This window comes from Myotis davidii, unplaced genomic scaffold (assembly GCF_000327345.1).
Source record: "Myotis davidii unplaced genomic scaffold, ASM32734v1 scaffold134, whole genome shotgun sequence".
NCBI lineage: Eukaryota > Metazoa > Chordata > Mammalia > Chiroptera > Vespertilionidae > Myotis > Myotis davidii.
The window spans coordinates 1333955-1355202 of NW_006288853.1; the positions used below are offsets into that span (position 1 = coordinate 1333955).

Genomic DNA, 21248 nt, shown 5'->3' on the forward strand with positions numbered 1-21248 from the left:
ATCCTGGGCTCATTTGCATTTTGGAATTATGGATTAGAGGCAGCATGTAAATAAAACAATAAACATATTAATATTGCCACAATAAAATGTACAAAAAGTCCCATTTGATACCTGTCATAAATAGCCTCAACAATTCAGATCGGGTTTTGCTGCAAAATGAGGTAAGCAAGTTTTTTCAGAGTTGTTTTAGATTTTTGAGTTACAGCTATAAGACTTGGGGCCTTTGTAAGATAAGACAAATTTGATGGAAATGGAAACAATCCAAAATTTAAGAGACCTTCCCTGAGACATTACTTTTCTTGAAGAATTTTGAATCTTATATGAGAACCACTGAAAATTTAAATATTAAACCAATAAATCTTTATTATTTGAACAGTTTTCATGGCATATTTTTATAAATTTAAAAAATAAATATTTGCATTATAGCAGAAAGTCACAAGTGTTGCATCAACTGTTACAATTTAATGACAGGAGATAACTAAGCAACAGCACCATAAAACTAAGATTTGTCTCTTAAAAATTCAAGGAAATAGTTCTAAAGCACTGAAAAATCCAGCCTGCAGCATCTATAGTTTTGGGAACTATAACTCAGTGATTGGTTCTCATAGTAGCCAATGTTTCTATTTCTGGCACCTGTAGTACAAAGTTCTCCCATTACTAAACATTAAGCTTTCTGATAATCCCATTTATCAGTGGCATCTCAAGATTCACGAAAGGAAAGAACTATAAGTTATTTAGATAATTCCTACCCATAATTTAAGTTTGCACAAGGACAGGTATTCTAGCAAAAAAAAAAAAGAAAAAAAGAAAAACCACAAAAAAACGTGTTTTCACCATGCTAATTTTTGCTTTTTAAGTTCTCAGAATAAGATTTAAATTTTAATTTTTAACCTTTAAAAGTCATCTCAGTTCAATTATAACCATAGAAACTATACTGGTATCAGAACATAACTATTTTATTACAAAACTTAACATTATTTACAAAATGAAAAAATAATCAAATGACTATTGCAGGCCAAAGTTAAAGGTTTTTTACCCAGTGATTCAAGAAAATTCAAGCAACATTTCCATGCACTCACACATCAGATCATTTGTGAAATATGCAAACAAATTCTTAAAATTCATGTTAGTAAAACTACAATGTATTCACAATACTTGTATGTTTATTGGAAGATGGCAAAAAAATCCATAGTTCTGTACATTAAGTTCAGTATTAACAGTTTGTACTTCTCCTTTAATATTTTTTGGCTTTCATAAATACTAATAGCATTGAACATTTTGCAAGATTATAGTAACGCCTTCTGTCACCTTGCTGAATTCATCGTAAGAAAAACACAGTTAGTTTAATGCTTTTGCAGTAAACAGAATAGTTATAACTCCAAGTTATATTAAACTGAAACCTTCATTGTGATCAATAGCTTGGATCAGTTTAGAGCGTAGAGTTTCTTTTTCTGTATATTTTGGAAGATCTAGAAGATTAAAGCAGGTATGGGAAACTGGGAGATATTCCTCACCACCTCCTGTTGACTGGATGACTAGTTTTAGACTCTTCATACCAAGAATAGGAATCCGATCACTACCTGTCAAAAATACTGCCAAGAAAAAAAATCATTTAGCCAACCACTTTTATCAAAACCAATATAGGTTATCAAGTTATTTTCTATAGGCACTATAGCAAACGTTTATATTAACATTTGCTCAAATATGGAAGTCCATCGCCAGAATATGTGTGAGCATGATATTTGAGACATAAGATAATTACACATCAATATGTTTTCTTTGAAAGTATAATTTTAATTATTGGCACACAGGAGAAGCTTAATAAATGTTTGATGAACAAATGACTATTGTCCTTGACAAAAATATTAGGGAGCCCTTCTTTTGGTAATAGCCATTTAAGACTAGTTTCTACAGAAATTCCCAACGTTTTGGGGCAGAATCAAAAAGAAAATGAAGAGACCTTTTTCTAAAATAAATTACAACCCTAGTTTACTATAATCAGTATTATAGTTGTTTTCATTTGAAAGAACCAATTCCATTTTGGAGACAAATTGAATTTAACTTTCAAAATAAGAAAACATATGTAATAAATAGGACCTTGGAACAATACTATAAAAAAATAACAAAAGTGAAGCAATCTCCTATTAAATAAGTTTAATAATTAGATTACATTCTCATAAAATATAGAACAAGTTAGAAATACTTACACAGAAATAGTTTTTTCTTTTCCAATGGCAATTCATGAAATACTTCCCAAAATATTTTTATTGTAGGATGTTCTGCCCAATACTCCCCTTTGTATTCTGTATTCTAGAAAACAAACAAAAAAATCCTTATTAATATGGAGGGATATTGGTTTTTTCTTGAATCTGAAAAATTGGCTTCACTTCCTTAGCACAGAAAGGTTGTTCAGGAGTTTGAAACTCATGTGTTTCAGCTGATTACCTTTATTTCCTGGGCACTTTGTAATTTGGAACTATTAATTCCAGGGGAAAGAGAAGGAAACATGTATGAATCGACAGAAATGTTGATTCCACCACTTCAAAGAGCATGATAGGCCGAAACTGGTTTGGCTCGGTGGATAGAGCGTCGGCTTGCGGACTGAAGGGTCCCAGGTTCGATTCTGGTCGGGGGCATGTGCCTGGGTTGCGGGCACATCCCCAGTGGGAGATGTGCAGGAGGCAGCTGATCGATGTCTCTCTCATCGATGTTTCTGGCTCTCTATCTCTCTCCCTTCCTCTCTGTAAAAAATCAATAAAATATATTTAAAAAAAAAAAAAAAAGAGCATGATAGGATTGTAATACCTCCAAAAGTAAGTATCTAAAGGATAAACTAGAATTGCTAAAATGTTAATGGATTATTAAAGTTCAACATGGGATTAATTACCTGCAATAAACATAAAACTTCTGTATTAATGAACAGAAGTTAAATTATTTTCTATCTTTCCTGAAAAAAAAAAAAGGCACTAAAAACAAAACACTAATAACTTTGTGTAGTCAGTTTCCAAGATGACCTCTCCCTGATCTCTGCCACCTGCATGGAATAGGCCTGACCCCTGTAATCATTAGGAAATTACAGATATGAGGCTGGATTATGAAAAATTCTGACTCCAGCCTTGCCTTTTTGATCACCCACCAACTGGGAGAACCAGTTGCCATTTCATAAGGATAATCAAATAGCCCTATGGAGAGGTTCCTGGTAAGACACTGGGCTTTTGGCCAACAGCCACATCAGTGAGCTATCTTGAAAGGGAAACTCTATCCAGCGGTTCTCAACCTGTGGGTCGCGAACAATGAAAATACATCCTGCATATCAGATATTTACATTACGATTCATAACAGTAGCAAAAATTACAGTTATGAAGTAGCAACGAAAATAATTTTATGGCTGGGGGTCACCACAACATAAAGAACTGTATTAAAGGGTCGCGGCATTAGGAAGGTTGAGAACCACTCCTTAAGCCTTCAGATGGCTAAAGCACCAGTCAATTCAGATGGCTAAAGCAGTTACTATATTAACCTATTTGAATACAACTCCTGAGAGACCTCTGAGCTAAAGCCATCCAGCTAAGCTATCCCTAAATTCCTGAACCACAGAAACTGTATGAGACAATAAATATTCATTCTGATTTTTAAGCCACTAAGTTTTGGGGTAATTTGCAGTAACTTCCACCTTAAAAAATGTTAGCACTAAGAAAAAAAGAGTGATAAGAGAGAATTAAATCTTCACTGTGAAGTGTGTTTTTTTAAATCCAGCCATAGCTGCTTTAACTTTTAGTTCTTAGCAAGAACCTTTCAGCATCAGGGCCTTTGGACACACTGGTCCCTCAGCCTAGACCACTTATATACACCCTTCTTTTTTCTTTAGTTCATCAAGGCTGATTTCTATTTATCCTTTGGGACTCATATTAGATGTCACCCAATTCATTCAAGTATTTAATGAGTTTTAGTCAAAGTTTGGGGCACTGGGGAAAGTGCAGTGAACCAAGTCCTTACCTTTTGAAAATTACTACTACTAAGAGGCTTTTCCAGATTTGTGTAGCCTCAGTTAGGCTCCTTATATACCACCCCACTAAATTCTCTTCCTTTGCATCCATCACAGTTCAATTAATGTCTAGGGCCCTTATTAGAAGGCAAAGACCATAAAATACTGCTGTCTCCTTAATCTCTTGTGAAGTATTAGGCATCCAGCAGTGGCCCAATAAATATTTACTAATGGACTTCTTGAATTTTGGTCTCTTTTTGTAGCCATAGTTCAATGACTGTATTCTTAAAATCTATAAAATATTTGCTAGTAATTTGCAGCAATTTAATTTGGAGAAATAGCTTGAATTCCAGCAGTTACTATATTAACCCATTTGAATTAAATTCTGTGAGCTTGTTAGTGGGGAATAAAAGGAAGATGGCTCAAGTTATTCCTTTTTTCTGAAACCTCTAGGTAGTTCTGGGGAAATGCGTAGAGCCCTGATGAAGAAAGAGCATTTAAAGTCACAAATCATAATCACTAAAATTATAATAAGTCAGATACACAATGGAAAAAAACAAAGTATATACTAAGTATAAGCACACTAAAATATACTAAAAAATTACTGTCTTAATGAATGCTCTGTCAATTATATCTTCAGGCAAGGTTTTAAGTAGTTACTGAGTGCTACGCTTTGGAAATACACAGGGAACAAAGACAAAAACCCTGCCTTTATGCTGTTTACATTGTAGTGAGGGAAAAGAGAGACAGACAGTAAAGACAATTAAGTAAAATTTGAAAATTAAAAATAAAGTAGAGAGGGTTGGAGGATTAGTGAAAAAGGTGAAGGGATTGAGAAGTACAAATTAATGGTCACAAAATGTTCACGGGAATGGGAAGCACAGCATGGGAAAACAGCCAATAACATTGCAATAATGTATGGTGCAGGTGGATATTGCAAATATTGAAAGGGACCATTTTGTTTAACCACTATGCTGTACCCGAAACTAATACAAAATAATACTGTCAATTGTAATGGGGGGGGGGGGGGGAAAGGGGGGGGGGAGCAGGGAGACAGAATGTATGTGTGCATACCCTATTTTAGGTTGTTATCCAGTGAAGGTCTCTAAGAAGGTATAAAGACATAAAGTGAGAGCCAGACCATTTGGACTTAACATGATGAAGAGAGTCCCAGGCACATAGAATAGCAAATAGAAAGGCTCCAAGACTGGTGTGTTCCTGAGGGCTCTAAGTTCAGCAGAGGCCAATAAGGGTAAAGCAGGGTAAATGAAAGGAAGAATGAGGGGAGATGAGGCAAGAACAAACTGTATGATCTAAAGCGTGGTGAGAAGCTATTATATTGTTTTCATTTTAGAGTTATTGCAGGTGGGGTCCATGTTCACTGGGGTCTCCTTACAGTATATTTTTCTTCTTTTCAGCAGATCAATTACCCTCCAAAAGAAACCTTCAATCTCCTTTCTGGGGGATTTAGGCCTGGATACCACCTTCTGAATGCCATCCTTAGTTCTATCTAATCCCTCAGATTCTCAAGCTTCTCTCAGGAGCTGTATTTTGTTGGGTAGAAGAGGGGACATGAAAGGTCTAATAATTCCTTAAATTAGCTTAAAGTAATTCTATTGCTTTTAGCCCAACCCCACATTCCTGCCATTAGAATAACAAGAAATAACAATTCCTGAGCCTTTCAGATATTCTAGGCCCACTTTATGTCTTTATACCTTCTTAGAGACCTTCACTGGATAACAACCTAAAATAGGGTATGCACACGTACATTCTGTCTCCCTAGAATCTAGGGTGTGAAATGAGTTGCCTTTTGATGAACTCTGTTCCTCCAGAGCAGCGATTCTCAACCTGTGGGTCGTGACCCCTTTGGGGGAGGGGGGAAGGAGGTCGAATGACCCTTTCACAGGGGTCGCCTAAATACATCCTGCATATCAGTTATTTACATTATGATTCATAACAGTAGCAAATTACAGTTATGAAGTAGCAACGAAAATAATTTTATGGTTGGGGGTAACCACAACATGAGGAACTATATTAAAGGGTCGCGGCATTAGGAAGGTTGAGAACACTGCTCCAGAGGCTTAAAATTCAATTTTCTTTGCTTTGAGTGACTCATAAATGCAACTACCTATTTTTCCATCTTCTAAAACTTTTTCTCTTGTTCACCGTTTTGTTTGTTGTTTTGTTTTTGGTCTGTGTATTTCTATTTCTATTCCTTTATTGTCATTCTAGTGAGATTTTGGGAGAGGGCAAAGACAGACATGTTTATACCATTATGTTTAACCAGAAGTCCTAAATTAGGTTTTTAATGAAAAAATTTTATTTTCTAAATTATTACCCCATAAGATTTGATTTTTTCTGGTGCATAGTTTTATGACTTTTAAACACATATATACATTATTCATGTAACCATTAGGATTTTGAAGAGTTCCATCATCCCAAAGAACTCTTTTGTGCTACCTCTCAGCAGTTACACACTCCTTCCACCCCTAGCCTCTGTTCACCATAGCTTTGTCTTTTCAAGAATGTCATATAAAAGGAATCAAACAGCATGTATCCTTTGAGACTGGCTGCTTTCACTCAATGTAAGGATCTGAGAGTCACCCCAGGTGTTGCATGCATCAATAGATCATTCTTTATGTACCAGTTGGTTTATCCATTCAGCCACTGAGAACATCTGGGTTTTTCCCCGTTTTTGTTTGAAGATTTTTAAAAACATGATAAAAATATTGTGGTAAAATACACAAAACATAAAGCTTATTATCTCCACCCTTTACAGTTCAGTGGTATTAAGTACATTCATACTCTTGCACAACCATCAACACCATCCATCTCCAAACCTCTTTTCATCTTGCAAAACTGAAACCGTGTATCCATTAATCAATAACGCCGGCCTTATTCCCCCCATTGTTTATAGATTATTGTGTAAACATAACATAACCCTAGGAATGGAACTGCTCGGTCATGTAGCTAGTGTATATTTTAACTTTATAAGGAAATGCCAAGCTTTTTCCGAAGTGGCTATTTCATTTGCACTCCCACCAGCAATGTACATGAGTTTCCAATGCTCTCTACCCTTGTTGTCTTGGTGGTGTAGTTTTTAATGTTAGCTATCTAAATGGTTTTAGCTCGATCCAGTCTATCAAATGACATTTTTCTATATGAACACTACCAATACCACAAACATAAAAATGCTATCTAATTCATACACAATTAAAACATACTCATTGTACAGTAAGTGTTTTCCTATAAAAGTGACAGTAACAGTGCAAAACGAAAAACAAAGAGGACAAGATTTCCATCAACAAGCCATGTTCCTTCTGTCTTTCCATTCAACAATATCATAGATGTGTTTTCCCCTACCTTTTCTAGTTCCTTCCAATCATAATTTGTATTTCCAATAACCATTGCTTGTAGTTCATTAGGCTGGAAGAGTTGAAGGACTTTTCCTCCACACACTTTATGAAAGCCCGCATGAAAAGCATCAAATAAGGAAGCCACCGATTTATTGAATATGTAATCCACATAAGCATCAACAAACTCCTGCCTGAAAAAAAAATCACACATGCAAATATAAAAATCTTTTTTAAATGGAGTATATTGTAGGCTTATTAAAACTTTGAGTGCCTCCTATACTTTTGCTATTTATCTGTAACTAGAGGCCCGATGCACAAAGATTCGTGCAAGAATGGGCCTTCCTTCCCTTGGCTGCTGGCACCGCCTTTGCTCTGGCCCAGAGCCGCCTTTCCACATTGCCTAGAGGCCTGGAGTGGCTGGAGAGGTGTCCCACCCCGCCCCCAGCTGCTCTGTGACTATGTATGCAAATTAACCCATCTTTGTTGAGTTAATTTGCACACTCACTCCCGATTGGCTGCTGGGCATCATGAAGGTATGGTCAATTTGCATCTTTCTCTTTTATTAGTGTAGATACTGAGTAGGGTTCAAAGGGAATAAAGTCTTTATGGAGAAGTTTATAATTCTTTCCATACAAAAATACGGTATATCTAGGAGTCATGTAGACTTATCTATCATTCACAGCCATTCTTGGGCTATTTCTATATGAAAACTGTCATTTCCTAGTAGGAAAAATGATGATGCAAATGGCTATCAAAATACATTTTAAAATAGTAATGAATTATTTATAATATACATGCATCATTATACAGGTATTCCTAAAAGGAGTGATTTGTTAAATATATTAGGTGATTAAAAACAAGCTTTAGGATTCAGATTATTTGATAAGATGGTTGTTTTTCCTTGGATTACAATAAATCTGAAACAAAACTTATTTTAAAAGCTAAATTCCAAGAGGGGTAATTAAGCAATCTTTTAGGATAATCATTTAAGAAATGCCAAGTGTAGTTTCTTTTCAAAGGTACATATGTGTATACATACACACATACACACACACAACCTTGATGCTTTTTTGGCTGTTATGATACAAAAGGAAACTGTAAAGAAAAAAGGAAGCCTCTTTACCCAGTAATTAGAATTACAATTTTATTTTATTTGTTCTGTAAGCCACAAACACTGTATGCAGCTACTATCTGGTCAAATAAATAACAAGAATGGGTACTAAAGGATTTCAATATTTTATACTCTTTTCTTCCAAATTAGAAAGGATGATCCTACAAATGGAAATACTGGTAAATTCAGTCATCTACAGATAATTTTTCTTAGAAAATTATAATTCCAAACCGAATTTACAAAGGGAAAAAAAGGTTAAATGAGACTATTGTAAAGTATAAAATATAACATAGGTTCTAATAAGAACATAATTCTGTAATGCATAATTTTATAATTTACCTAATTAGGAAGCAAATTTATCTATACTAGTTAAGTCTCTTAAAAGTCCCTTAAGCAAAAAAGGCTAGATTGCTTTATGCACTAATAACATTTTTGTCTCTAACAGTTTCATTATGTAAGTAGGGCTGGTAGTACAAGGGTCAACATTCTTTAAATTATTTCTAAAGTCAATAATCTATGTGAAATAATGTTTTTTAGAAACTTAAAGAATTAGTTCAACAATAGAAACTTTAAAAGCATTAAAAAATCTAAGTTTTTCAAAAGCAAGATTTTTTACAAAAAGAATAGCATAGAAAGACCTCTTTTTTAACAATATATTAGAAACAGCTTCATTGTTATCAAAGACATACACAAAGTTAAAAGTGTCAAACACTAATAATTCTAACAGCCAACATTTACTGAGCACATACATGTGCTAGGTACCATTTTAATAAGCCTGTTGAAATTACTGCCTCATTTAATCCTCAGAATAACTCCATGCAGTAGGTACAATTTACCATCCCATTTTACAGAAAAGGAGACTGAGGCACAGAGACATCAACTAGTTTACTTAAATTTACACAGCTTTAAGGAGCAGAATCAGTATTATAATCATTGGGATGAAGTCCCTGGCAACAGCCATTAAGCTAGTTTATCTAAAGAATTGGAACAAGAGAATAAGGCAGTTCTCTGTCTTACACCTTTCCATCAGAAATTCCTGACATTCAAAGGCAACTATTTGTTATCGCCTTGCTATTCCTCCTGGTATTTATCTTCATCCTTCAACAACATAGTTCCATTGTTATTTCTTAACTTTTAATTTTAAATATTATCTAAAGAACTGAATATCTATTGTGAAAGGTAAGGATTCACCTTTTATATAAAGGTCCTACTCTCACTTTGCCTCCCAGGATATTCCCATTATAACAATTTTGGATTTAATTTTCATTGTTAACATTTTTATGATTTAAATATTATTCATAATTAAGCTACAGAATATTCTATGGTTACTTTGCTTTTCTTAAAAAGAACTTTTGTTGCTGAAACCGGTTTGGCTCAGTGGATAGAGCGTCAGCCTGCGGACTGAAGGGTCCCAGGTTCGATTCCGGTCAAGGGCATGTACCTGGGTTGCGGGCACGTCCCCAGTAGGGGGTGTGCAGGAGGCAGCTGATCGATGTCTCTCTCTCATCGATGTTTCTAACTCTCTATCTCTCTCCCTTCCTCTCTGTAAAAAATCAATAAAATATATTAAAAAAAAAAAAGAACTTTTGTTTCCCTTAGTTTGCTACTTCATCCCCAACTTCAACAGAATTGTCAACCTTTTTATTTTATTCAAATATATTAGGTAGCATCAGTTGCACTTTTCTCCTGAAGCCCTCCATCCTCTTGATCTAACCCAGATCGGGTACTGCTTCTGCACAAGGAATCCTCTTTGCCTCTCTCCTATATTGGATTCTATTTTGGGGGATCCTATGTCTTCCTCTTTCTTGGTTTAACTGCTTGTTTTGGTAGAACACATCCTTCAGTAACTTCCTGAGAAAAAGGCAGTGGAAGGAAATGCTCTGAGACTGCATGTATGAAAATGTTTTTATACACCCACACATGCTTGATAGTTTCAATATAGAATTCTAAGTTAAAAATAATTTTCTTCCACAATTTTGATCTTCTAGCTTCAGTATCATTTATTAGAAGATTATTCTGACCCTAGTAAGTTTGGCTCAGGGGATACAGCTTTGGCCTGTGGACAGAAGGGTCCCTGGTTAAAGGCATGTACCTCTCAACTGCAAGCTTGATCCCTGGCCCTGGTTGGGGGGGCCTGCTGGAGGCAACAAATCAATGTGTCTCTTTCACATGAATGTTTCTCTCCGTCTCTCTCCCTTCTACTCTAAAAATCAATGGAAAAATATCCTAGGGTGAGGATTAACAAAAAACAACAAAAAAGAAGTAGATTATTCTGACTCTTTAATTCTTTGTATATGGTCTGCCTTTTTTTTTTTTTCTGGAAGGGTTTTAGGGCCCCTTTTATTCCAGAATTTTGAAATTTCTTGTATTTTGTCCTGGTATGTGTCTTTTTTCCATTTCCACGCTTTCAATCTTAATAGGCACTACAGATCTGGGAAATTTTTTAGTACCATTTCTTTGACAAATTTCATTCTTTCTATTTCTTTTAATTTTCAATAGTATCCTTATGGATGCTACCCTTATAATTTTGAGGATCCTGACTTCACTTTCTTCATCCTGCACTGTTTCTGTTTCCTTAGAATTACTTTCGATCTTTCCTTAAATGTCTACTGACTTTTGGCTATCCATTCACAAAAGTCAGGAAGTTTTACTGGAGAAGAATCCTCCAATGTAATGTCAAATAGGAAGGAGCTGTAAACTTCCAAACTCCCTGATTTCAGTTTAGCCACTTGTCCCTGGCTGTATCTAACAGTTCTCAAACCCATAGTACCTTTACTTTAATCTCTCCAGAAGGTAAATTTCCAATCTTCTGCTAAGTCTGGAGAGGGGAAGTTTCCAGGCTACTGGTGTGATAAGGGAAATGGGTTTCTAACTGCTGCTTTAACAGCCAATCTATCTGTTTCCAGCATTCCCCTAAACCCATGCACTTTCTAACATTTTTTATTCTCAATTCCAGAGCCTTTATTCTACAATATGAACTGGCTACCTTCTTGGCTCCACCTAGTCTATCTTATGTTATAGCTTTCTCTAGTTGGCTAGTTATCACTGTTTTCTAGCTTCAAAAAATGTGTGCTGTTTTCTGTTATTTCTTTTCTTTGTTGTTGTTTATGATCTTTTTAACCCTTTATTAATATCGTGAAGGGATTTCAGGAGCAAAAGGGAAGTTACTTACTGACCATTAAAAAAGTTAAGTTTTATCTGGGTAAAAACTTAAGGTTGCATGATATGTTTCTAAATACAGAAAAAAAAAAGTCTACTGAATCTTATTACTACCACTGATGCTGCTATAATTCACTTACCGATTTTGTTTGTTAACAGCTGTGTCTGCACCATTTAGAACCAGCTCTTTCACTTCTGTTGCACCAAAGTTTTCAACTGTGATCTATTTAAATTTTTAAAAAAAGTCAATGTCAGACCCAAAATTTATTAAATTATTTTAATAACCTATTATTATATTCTACCTCTCATTAAAAATAAGAATTAATAAATTTGAGGTAAAATTCTGCTACCATAAGCTTATTTGAATTCTGCATAAAGCCACAACTATAAATTTTCATCTTCTCTAGTAGTCTGAAATCCTACCTTGACTAATTATAAGTTACCAAGTGTTTGGTTAGTTAATAAGAAACTAAGTATTTATAGTGCATAAAATTTTAGAATGGTCATTACAAGTTACAGTAAAATATTAGAAAGGATGTTTTCCTTGGCCAGGAAATAGAATTCAAGTGTCAAAATGCATTCAGTGTAGACCAGCTATGCATTCTTTCCACCTCACATCTGCCTCATTGCATTCCTGATCATAGGTGGGTCTTCCAGTTATGTCATTAGCTTGAAATTTTTATTTCTCTTACTAGTCTGCTAACTTTCCTAGAAATGTTACCATTCCCACCTTTGCATCTTTTCTCTTTGATATTCCCTCTTTTTGAAATATTATCCTCTTCTATTAAAACATTTTTTTTTCTTTTAGTAACTGCTATCTATAAACACTATAGTGGGAGTGACATGATCAGATAAAAGATAAATAAATTCCTGCTCTGGAGGAGTTTACTACCTAGTAAAGGAGGAGAAATGTGACATGTAAACAACGCATTATAATAAAATAAATGCTATAACAGAGACATGAACAAAATGCTATCAGTCGACAGAGGAAAGAACTTACTTCTATTTGGAGAAGTATGAAAGACCTTGAGGAAGAAATGCCATTTAAAAGCACTTAGAAGAATGAGTAGGACTCTGAAAAACTGGGAGGGGGTTCGATATCTGACTGAGCACACAGATTGAATAAAAGGACAGAAATGAAAGTAGATATGTTCTGAAAAATGTATGGCACTTAAAAAACAAGATAGAAGGGTGTGTGGAAGAAAAATGCAGCATGACAGACCCTGGGTGGAAGAATACAATGAGAGTTAGAAATCCAGATCATAAATGTCTTTGAAGTCCGCTCTAAAGCTCTTAGCCTGTAAGCAACTAAGAGCCATTAAACATCTCTAGGAAAGAAATGGTAGTGGGAATGTTTGAATTACCATAGTTCTTGAATATACTAAGCATTCATAAACTTAGTGACTAATAAATTAGAAATCAAATTACGTGGAACCCAATGTTTAAGTCAATTGAGATGACCAATAAAGATTCGAAGACAACTGATATACTTAGAAGTGAAATAAATGAAAAGGGGAATCAAAATGTCATAGTTAAAAAAAAGTCCAAGGAGGATATTTTTCCTGACCAAAACAATTATTGAAATAAATTGATTTCACCATATATCTACCAATTTGCTTAGAAATGTACCATGAGGCAATTCTTAAAATAAAGAATGGATATATTATTTTCAGAGAGGGCACAATTTTTAGGGCAAATTTTGTGAGCAGAATATATTTTACCAGCTTTGACCATAAGATCACAATGAGGACTGTTTGGGAGGAAAACAAATATACAAATAAGGTTTTTAAAAAGAAAGAAAACTAAAGGTTTTACCCTTTTCCAAGAGTCTAATTTATAATATTCAAATCATTCCCTTCTGAAGTGTCTCATCATCTTTAGTGATTTTCTCTTCCTTAATTATCAACTAGTCTACTTTTGCCAGATCCTCATTTGTCAATGGTTCTGCATGTTACTGGATGAGTTACTCAACATCTCTTTCGCTAAATTAACACAATTATGCCTCTTTCACATGATTTGCAGTTTCATTTTCCAAATAACATTCCAATGTATTTGTATTTCTATTATGTATGTCAACCAACAGTAAGACAAAATGCGCAAGGATGAATGTTAGTGTGAAGGAATGTCTTGGGTGGAAATTAACCTTTTAAGTGGTAAGTTCGATGATGAGTATCTCATGTTACAATAATTTTTGCTTCTCTAAACACTTGTAATTGCAGACTCAAAAATGAGCATTTGAATAAAGAGGACCCCTTGTATTTGTACAGATCTTTAGCATAATGATAAAGCATGTAGCCTTTGAAATCGTAGAGCTGGATATAAATACTATCTCTAACATGTAATGACTATTTTTCAGTTTTCTTCATCTGTAAAATAAGGATACCACCACCAATCTAATAGAATTGTTACAAGGACTAAATGAAATAATGCATGTTCTAGGACTAGCATGTAGTTAATGCTCAATAAATGTTAGCTAAAGGGTTCTTTAAGAATTTCATCAATCAAAATAAAGAAACACCATAAGGCATAGCTGTCAAATAAAAGGGATGATGAATAATCAGCCTACCCTGTATTTTTCCATCTTACCGTAAAATTAAGACAAAATGTTTCCTCGACATCATCTTCTGGATAATCCAGTAATTGTTGCATGCTTCTGCAAAACAAAAAATGTTCCTTTTAGGCAAAACATTATTACATATTTTGACAATTTTGCTTATGAGTAAATATATAATTCTCATTCATTTTTGATAAAATCTTTTTAGTAATTTGTACTTTTATATTTGCTTCAGAATGGTGGATGTACAATAGCAAAAATAAACATTGTTGAAGAAAAAATAATTACTTTTTAATTTTTATCTCTTCCTTGGAATACAAAGGTACTCACCTATTTTCAATACGTGTCCTTATTTATATACAATTTTCATTCCATTTTATGTAATAAATAAAAAGAAACTTTACAAATTCTAGCTAGGCATGGAGGTGATCAGAAGTAAAAGTCCAAGTAAATCATTTAACTATTCTAAGGTAACACCTTCCTAAATTTATTATTTTATATTCACAAAGTATTGTTAAGCCAGTAAAAATTTAGCAAATGGCTTTATACTTAAGCCTTTCAGGAGAAAATTTTGGATCAAAGTAACAGCTTTTATTAAAGCAGCTTTTGTTTATTTTGAAAATTCAACAAGAATAACAAAACACAATCATTCCTAAAAGGAAAGTTTTCTATACATTCCCTATTTCCTAAGCCCCCCCACTGCCACTTTTTACAACTAACCTCCCAACATCAGGCATTAGTTCTTTCAAATCATCCAGGGATGGCTTCTTTTTCAGCAATTTCTTATATAAAGCCAAAGGAAAATGTAGGTCCACAATAGTAAAATTATAAATAGCTAATCCACAGATAACACCAATCAAATGGAACAAATCACTGTCTTCAAATGTCTAAAAATAAGGAAAAAAGTAAAGACTTGTTCTCTAAGTTAAAAGAGTAATAAATATATTCTGATTACAAAAACAAATACTTAATACTAGAAAATTTGAAAGATATAGAAAAAAGTAATGAGTAACAATAAAAAAGTTCATTCTCATTCCTATCTCCCTGGGATAAATAAATGACTGTTTGCATTCTTTTGCACATTTCCATTCAATATATTCTCTAAAACAAAATTAAAATCTAGCTGCAATCAGATTACACATATAACTTCTCAACTGGCATTTCCCACCAGAAATATAAAAATTTTCATATTAAATTAATAAATAAAGACGAACATTTTTTGAATTTTAAAAATTATACACATTCACAATATGGAAAATAAAAACATAAAAACTACTCAGAAGCTATTTAAAAATACTTATGTATTTTCATCTACTGTAAGTTCAGAAAAATATTCAGAAAAACATTTAAGTTTTGCTCATTTTCTAATTGCAACACAAGTATTTAATGATGTCATCAAATATTCTTCAGAACACGATTTTTAATGGCAGCACAGTACATGATATAAAAGTACCATGCTTTGCTAAATTAGCTATTTTACTGTAATTGGACATTTATATTATTAAAGCACTGAAAACAATGCTTATTCTACCTCTCTCCCAATCTTTAGAGAAGTAATATATGGTCACAGAAAAGTCTGTGAGCATGAGAGTTAAGAGAAGAGAGTTTTAAAAGGTAGATCTGGGGCTCCAGATATGGTTCATTCGCCATCTAGCTTCAGGAGTTTCAAAGACAAAAATAGTATTTATCTCACATGGTAGTTGTGAGGGTTAAGTGGGATAATGTATATAAAATGCTTTTAGTGCAGTTCCTGAAGCACACAGTAAAGGCTCAGTAAATGTTAGTTATTCTAACTAGCTAGTAATATTAAAAATATGACAGGCATCTTTTTTGCATATATTTTGGTCCATAGTTTGGACTATTTCTTTAGGAGGAATTCTGCTTTGTAAGAAAAAATTACAAAGTGATAAGGTAGTTAAGCTTACTGCCAAAATGTTTGTCTCCACATCTGTTCCAGTTTGTACTGCCATTTGTAGTCCAGGAAAATGCCTATCTTTCTACATTTTCATCTATATACACACAAACACACATTTCTGTCTGAGTTAAAAATGACTTGTTTTAGTATATATTTTTTAATATTAATGATACTGAAAATTAGGGACCTTGGTAGAAAGCAGCCATGATAATAGATAAATGAATGAGCATGACTTTATTTACAAAAACATGTGCTGGGAGGAACTTAGCTCACAGACTATAGTTTGCTGAGTAGTTTACCTCTACCCTAAATGATAAAGGTAGAGATATCAATGATTCCTAATGATAAATTCATTTTTTCCAGATGAAAAGTTAATCTGGTAATAATTATTCAATCCTCAATTATAAATCAGAAGAAAGAATAGTCAATATTGCCGAAACCGGTTTGGCTCAGTGGATAGAGCGTCGGCCTGCGGACTGAAAGGTCCCAGGTTCGATTCCGGTCAAGGGCATGCACCTGGGGTTGCGGGCACATCCCCAGTGGGGGATGTGCAGGAGGCAGCTGGTCGATGTTTCTAAGTCTCTATCTCTCTCCCTTCCTCTCTGTAAAAAATCAGTAAAATATATTTTAAAAAAAAGAATAGTCAATATCATTTTCAGACTGACTATTAATTTATTTTGCTAATTTAAAATGTGTGGTAAGCGTTAATGTGTGTTGACTTTTCAAATGGCAATAAAGTCGATTTCTGGGTCAAATGTTAAGAATCCAGTAATAACTCTTATTACTACTAAGTTAATTTGATACATATAGGTATATATACATAAGTATAAACATAGAAGTAACTTAGATGGGTGAGTCTTTTACCTTATCAGAAAACCAAATAAGTCTGGAATCTTCATAATACCTAAACATGCCATATTTAGGATCCAATAATTCCCTCATGATGAGCAAGAAAAATTCTTTGCGTACCCCTCCTGCATCAACAGCATCTTCTCCAACAAATATAACCTAAGATAGCATAATGCAAATACTGAATGTAAAGAAATGAAAGTATATTCTGGAGACCTTATAACATGTTACTGATTACAAAAAAATGCTCAGCAATTAATAGCTGAAAAAATTTTTAAGTATGTAATTTTATTAAGTTTCAAAGACAAACTGAAAACAAATAGGAAAACGTTAAACACATTTTTTTAATATAAGTCCCAGTTATTACAATGAAAAAAGTCAAATTACCTTGAGCGGCTTTTTGTAGTCTATATTCTTTGTTTTCCTAAGGACTTCCATTGCATCTCCTACGATATTTTCTCTACGTACTACTAGAATTAAGCAGGGATTCACAGACTCAATCACTGGGAGAAAAAGAGAGGAGACATTCTGTCTGTGGGCCTGGTCAATAGCCATCTAGAAAACAAAAGATGAAAAGTTTAATAGCAATCCTACAAAGAAGCTACTGTGACTAAATAAAGCAACCTCTACCTATTAATTAGATATCCTATAATCCCTATAACACTTCCTATACTACTGAATTCATATAGCACCCAACACACTATCTAGTATAGTATGAGCTTATTAAAATGTGATTTGAGCATAAAGAGTATCCTTTTGAAATTTTTATATTAACTAATGATACTATTAAGTAAGCATAGAACTATAATATGATAAATCTGAACACTATTATTTCTCAAAAGAGAACTGGAATGTAGAGTGAGGTAAAAAACAATAACAAACTTCTAAAGAGAGTAAGAAATAGCCTGGCTAAGGAAGTATTATAGAAATTCATCTAGCAGAGTGATCACCTTATGAGCTCACAAAACAAGCATTTGACTTTATCATTTAAGCACTTTGTTCTTTTCCTATGGTTTTCCAGGTTCTTGGCCTGAGGGCAGGATGGAGGGGCATCAATATGGGGTTGGGGCATGATATCTATGATACTTTCAATAAAGATAAATTTTTTAAAATGGAATATCCTATACTAAATGCACCATGTGACTTATTGATTTAACAGCTGCCAAACCAACAAAAAACTGGTTTATGAGCTGTTAGTATAGAATCCTACAAAATACTTCTTTTTTTCTATTGATGAAAAAGGAAAAAAGCACATCTCTAAAATTCCCCCTAGTATCTATTATTTAAATATCCAGAGGGATTTAGAACACTAAATGCACTAATTTTAAAGGAATGAAAATAGCAATCAACATTGGGATAAGGGGTTAATTTTTTAAAGCATTTTTAGAATATTAAATGCCCAAGGTTTCTTCTCATTCTTTTCTTAGTCCTCAGTCTCTACAGTTAGCTATTCTTTACCAGAGAGAAAAAAAACGCAAAACCTTTATTTACAGGTTCAAATGATAAAGCAAACCTACCGTAGCCCTTCAAAGTCATATGTAAACTAGTTTTAAAAAATCCTCATTATAAATAAAAGAATGCTTAACATAAAACACAGGGAGTTGGGGGAGAAAGGAGAGGGAGGAGACAACCAAATTTAGAAAAGAATTTTTTAAAATAAAACTTTCTTCAAGGAGATTTCTCCTCCTCCTAACAAGTGATCAAATGCATCCTACTTTAACATCATTTCACCTTTACTCACCTCTATTTTTTACCAAGTATGTAAATAGGGGACACATAATGAAGCAAGACTTGAAACAAATTAGTTTATTAAGTAAACTAGTAAAATTATTTATAAAGATTGCATATTTCTATAATGAAAGAGGATTATACCATTTTTTAGATATATAATGATAAAGACTAAATTATTCTATTTTCATTTAAATACATATAAGTAGCCCTCATAAGAACATACATGTCACATGCAACAGTGCTCTTTATCGGTACAAAAGGCACTCTGCAAAAGACAGAACACACAGGCACAAAATATCCCCAAAGATGATTATAAGCAAGTTTCAAATACTTACTTTTTTAAAACTTCATAAAAATCCAAAAACCACTCTGAAATCAGATTAGTACATATTATAAAATATTTTACCTGCATCTGTAAAACTGCATCTGTTTGTAGCAGAGTAGTTTTTGCTTGGGCATCAAATACAAATGGATATGTGCAGATTGTAACAGGGATATCTGCCAACTGGAAAAAAAATTAACTTATTAGTACAAATTAGTTTGTGATTATATTTCTTGTAGGTACCGTCACTTCTAATAAAGTTGATCACATTCTTTGTTTATTCATTGTGTGTTGTTTAGGATCATAAATAAAACATGTTGCTTATTTCCCAATACAGGCATAATACCTCGGAAATACTGCAGGTTCAGTTCCAGACCACTGAAATAAAGTGAGTATCATGAAAAAGCAAGTCAATCTTTTTGCTGGTGTTGCTTTCAATTTGTAAAAAACCCCCACAACATCTGTGAAGCACAATAAAGTGCAATAAAACGAGGTATGCCTGTATAGAATTTTTACTGATAAACCCAATTCCCAATGTTAGGAGGGATTATTCTTGAGAGTCCACAAAACCATAAATTGCAAGTACCTTTTGCTTAACATATTAACTCCAAGTTTCAGTGAAGTAGATTGCAAATTTATTCTAAAATTAGAAACCCGTAAGTTAAATACAGCACTTAGTTCACAAAAGCTAGGGCTACTCTAGCAACTGAGGCCAACCATAAAGCAATCTGCTTGTTTACTCATTTAAAAGATATTTCCTGCACGCTGTTAGGGTGCCACCATTAACGAGCCTAACAATCTGTTCTTTCGTTTAACATACAAAGTAAGTGCTGGTATTATTATGCTCTGCCAATCTTTAAAATTGGGAGGACTGATCTATTCACAGATTACTGAAGTTGGAGGAGGATGTATTCCTGCTATCTACCGGACAAAGCAATGTTTTTGTGCCAGCCCTCACACAGAGCCCCTGCTATAAGGCTTCTAATGAAAACTTAATACACCATGAAACGGCCCAATTCTTTTTAAGTGCTTAGAAAGTTCTTTATGTTAGTCTGAATCTGCACTTCTACATATCACTGTGCATCACTTTATTTTGTATTTCAGTCTTCATTTTGACTCTGCAGGGAAGTACATGTGGTTTAAATATTTCAAATCCTCATCCTCTCCTCCATGTCCTTTTCCCCCAACACTAAATACTCCTAGATTTTTCAGCCATTCTGAAAGTCTTCTCCATAACTGCCTTCTTTTAAATTTAAATTTGTATAATGCTCTCTTAACTACGGCCACGAAAACCAAAATAATCCAGCAGTACCCAATCAGTATAGAATATCAACCCTTTGTTCTCAACATGTAAGACAAAACCTGAATTATATTAACTTTACAGTAAATTACTCTTCACTATTTTTGTTGTTGTTAATGCTCACATGAGGCTATTTTTCCCATTGATTTTTACGAGTAGGAAGGAGGTAGGGAGAGAGAGAAACATTGTGAGAGAGAGACACGGATTAGTTGCCTCCCACACAAGGATTGAACTTGCAACCCAGGTAAGTGCCCTTGACCAAGAATCAAACACAAGACCCTTCCAGTGCATTGGCCAACGCTCTACCACTGAGCCACGCTGGTCAGGGCTTCACTGTTTTTCATACGACAATTTTCACCTCTTTCCTGTATTTGTGTCACTATTACTGGTGGAAAGTCATTTTACTACTTTGAAACTCCAGAGGACTGAGATGATTTCTAAAGCCTTCTCCCTTTGGTTCCACAACTTTAATTTGATAATTTTATGTGCTACTTCTATTTAAGAATGAGGAAGGAAACGATGTTAGGCATAACTTAAAACTAACTCTAAATGCTTCATTGGTTCAAGTGGAAAAAACACAAAGCAAAGCAAAACAAAACAAAACCTAGCTTATAACAAAAGTATAAAGGAAGTTCTGTAACATTTCCAAGTGTTAAAAAGGTAGGTCTAGAATTGCTGATTATGTAAAAAGAAAAGTGAAGAAGATGATCATGCTGAAAGTTTATTTAATTTTATGACCATTTCTAGCATCAATTATTAGTTTAAAAATTGAAGATCATTTTACATCTCTAATATAAAATATTTTCTACTTATTGTGTAGGCATATGTCAAATTTTAGGTTTGTTTTTTACATTCTGAGGACATATTAAATTTTATGCTGGAAGGCAACAAAAATAGGAACTAATTTTAAGCAAATATTGTTTAAAGGAATCATACAGGTATAAGGTTAAATTGAAAATAGGGTTT

At 33.8% G+C, this 21248-nt stretch overlaps 1 protein-coding gene across 6 annotated transcripts in view; it reads right to left on the bottom strand.

The window, feature by feature from the left end:
- Positions 1–935: 935 nt before the first annotated feature.
- The window catches only part of HERC4 (HECT and RLD domain containing E3 ubiquitin protein ligase 4), a 100811-nt gene continuing 80498 nt past the window's right edge, over positions 936–21248 (bottom strand). For all 6 annotated transcript variants that reach the window (XM_015562118.1, XM_006760898.2, XM_015562120.1 and 3 more), the window contains 9 exons: positions 19067–19165; positions 17317–17484; positions 16945–17088; positions 14886–15052; positions 14198–14264; positions 11752–11834; positions 7349–7532; positions 2208–2310; positions 936–1592 (listed from right to left, as the gene is read on the bottom strand). In XM_015562118.1, coding sequence (XP_015417604.1) covers positions 1384–1592; positions 2208–2310; positions 7349–7532; positions 11752–11834; positions 14198–14264; positions 14886–15052; positions 16945–17088; positions 17317–17484; positions 19067–19165 — 1224 coding nt within the window. In that variant the 3' untranslated portion in view covers positions 936–1383. The remainder of the gene's footprint in view (positions 1593–2207; positions 2311–7348; positions 7533–11751; positions 11835–14197; positions 14265–14885; positions 15053–16944; positions 17089–17316; positions 17485–19066; positions 19166–21248) is intronic.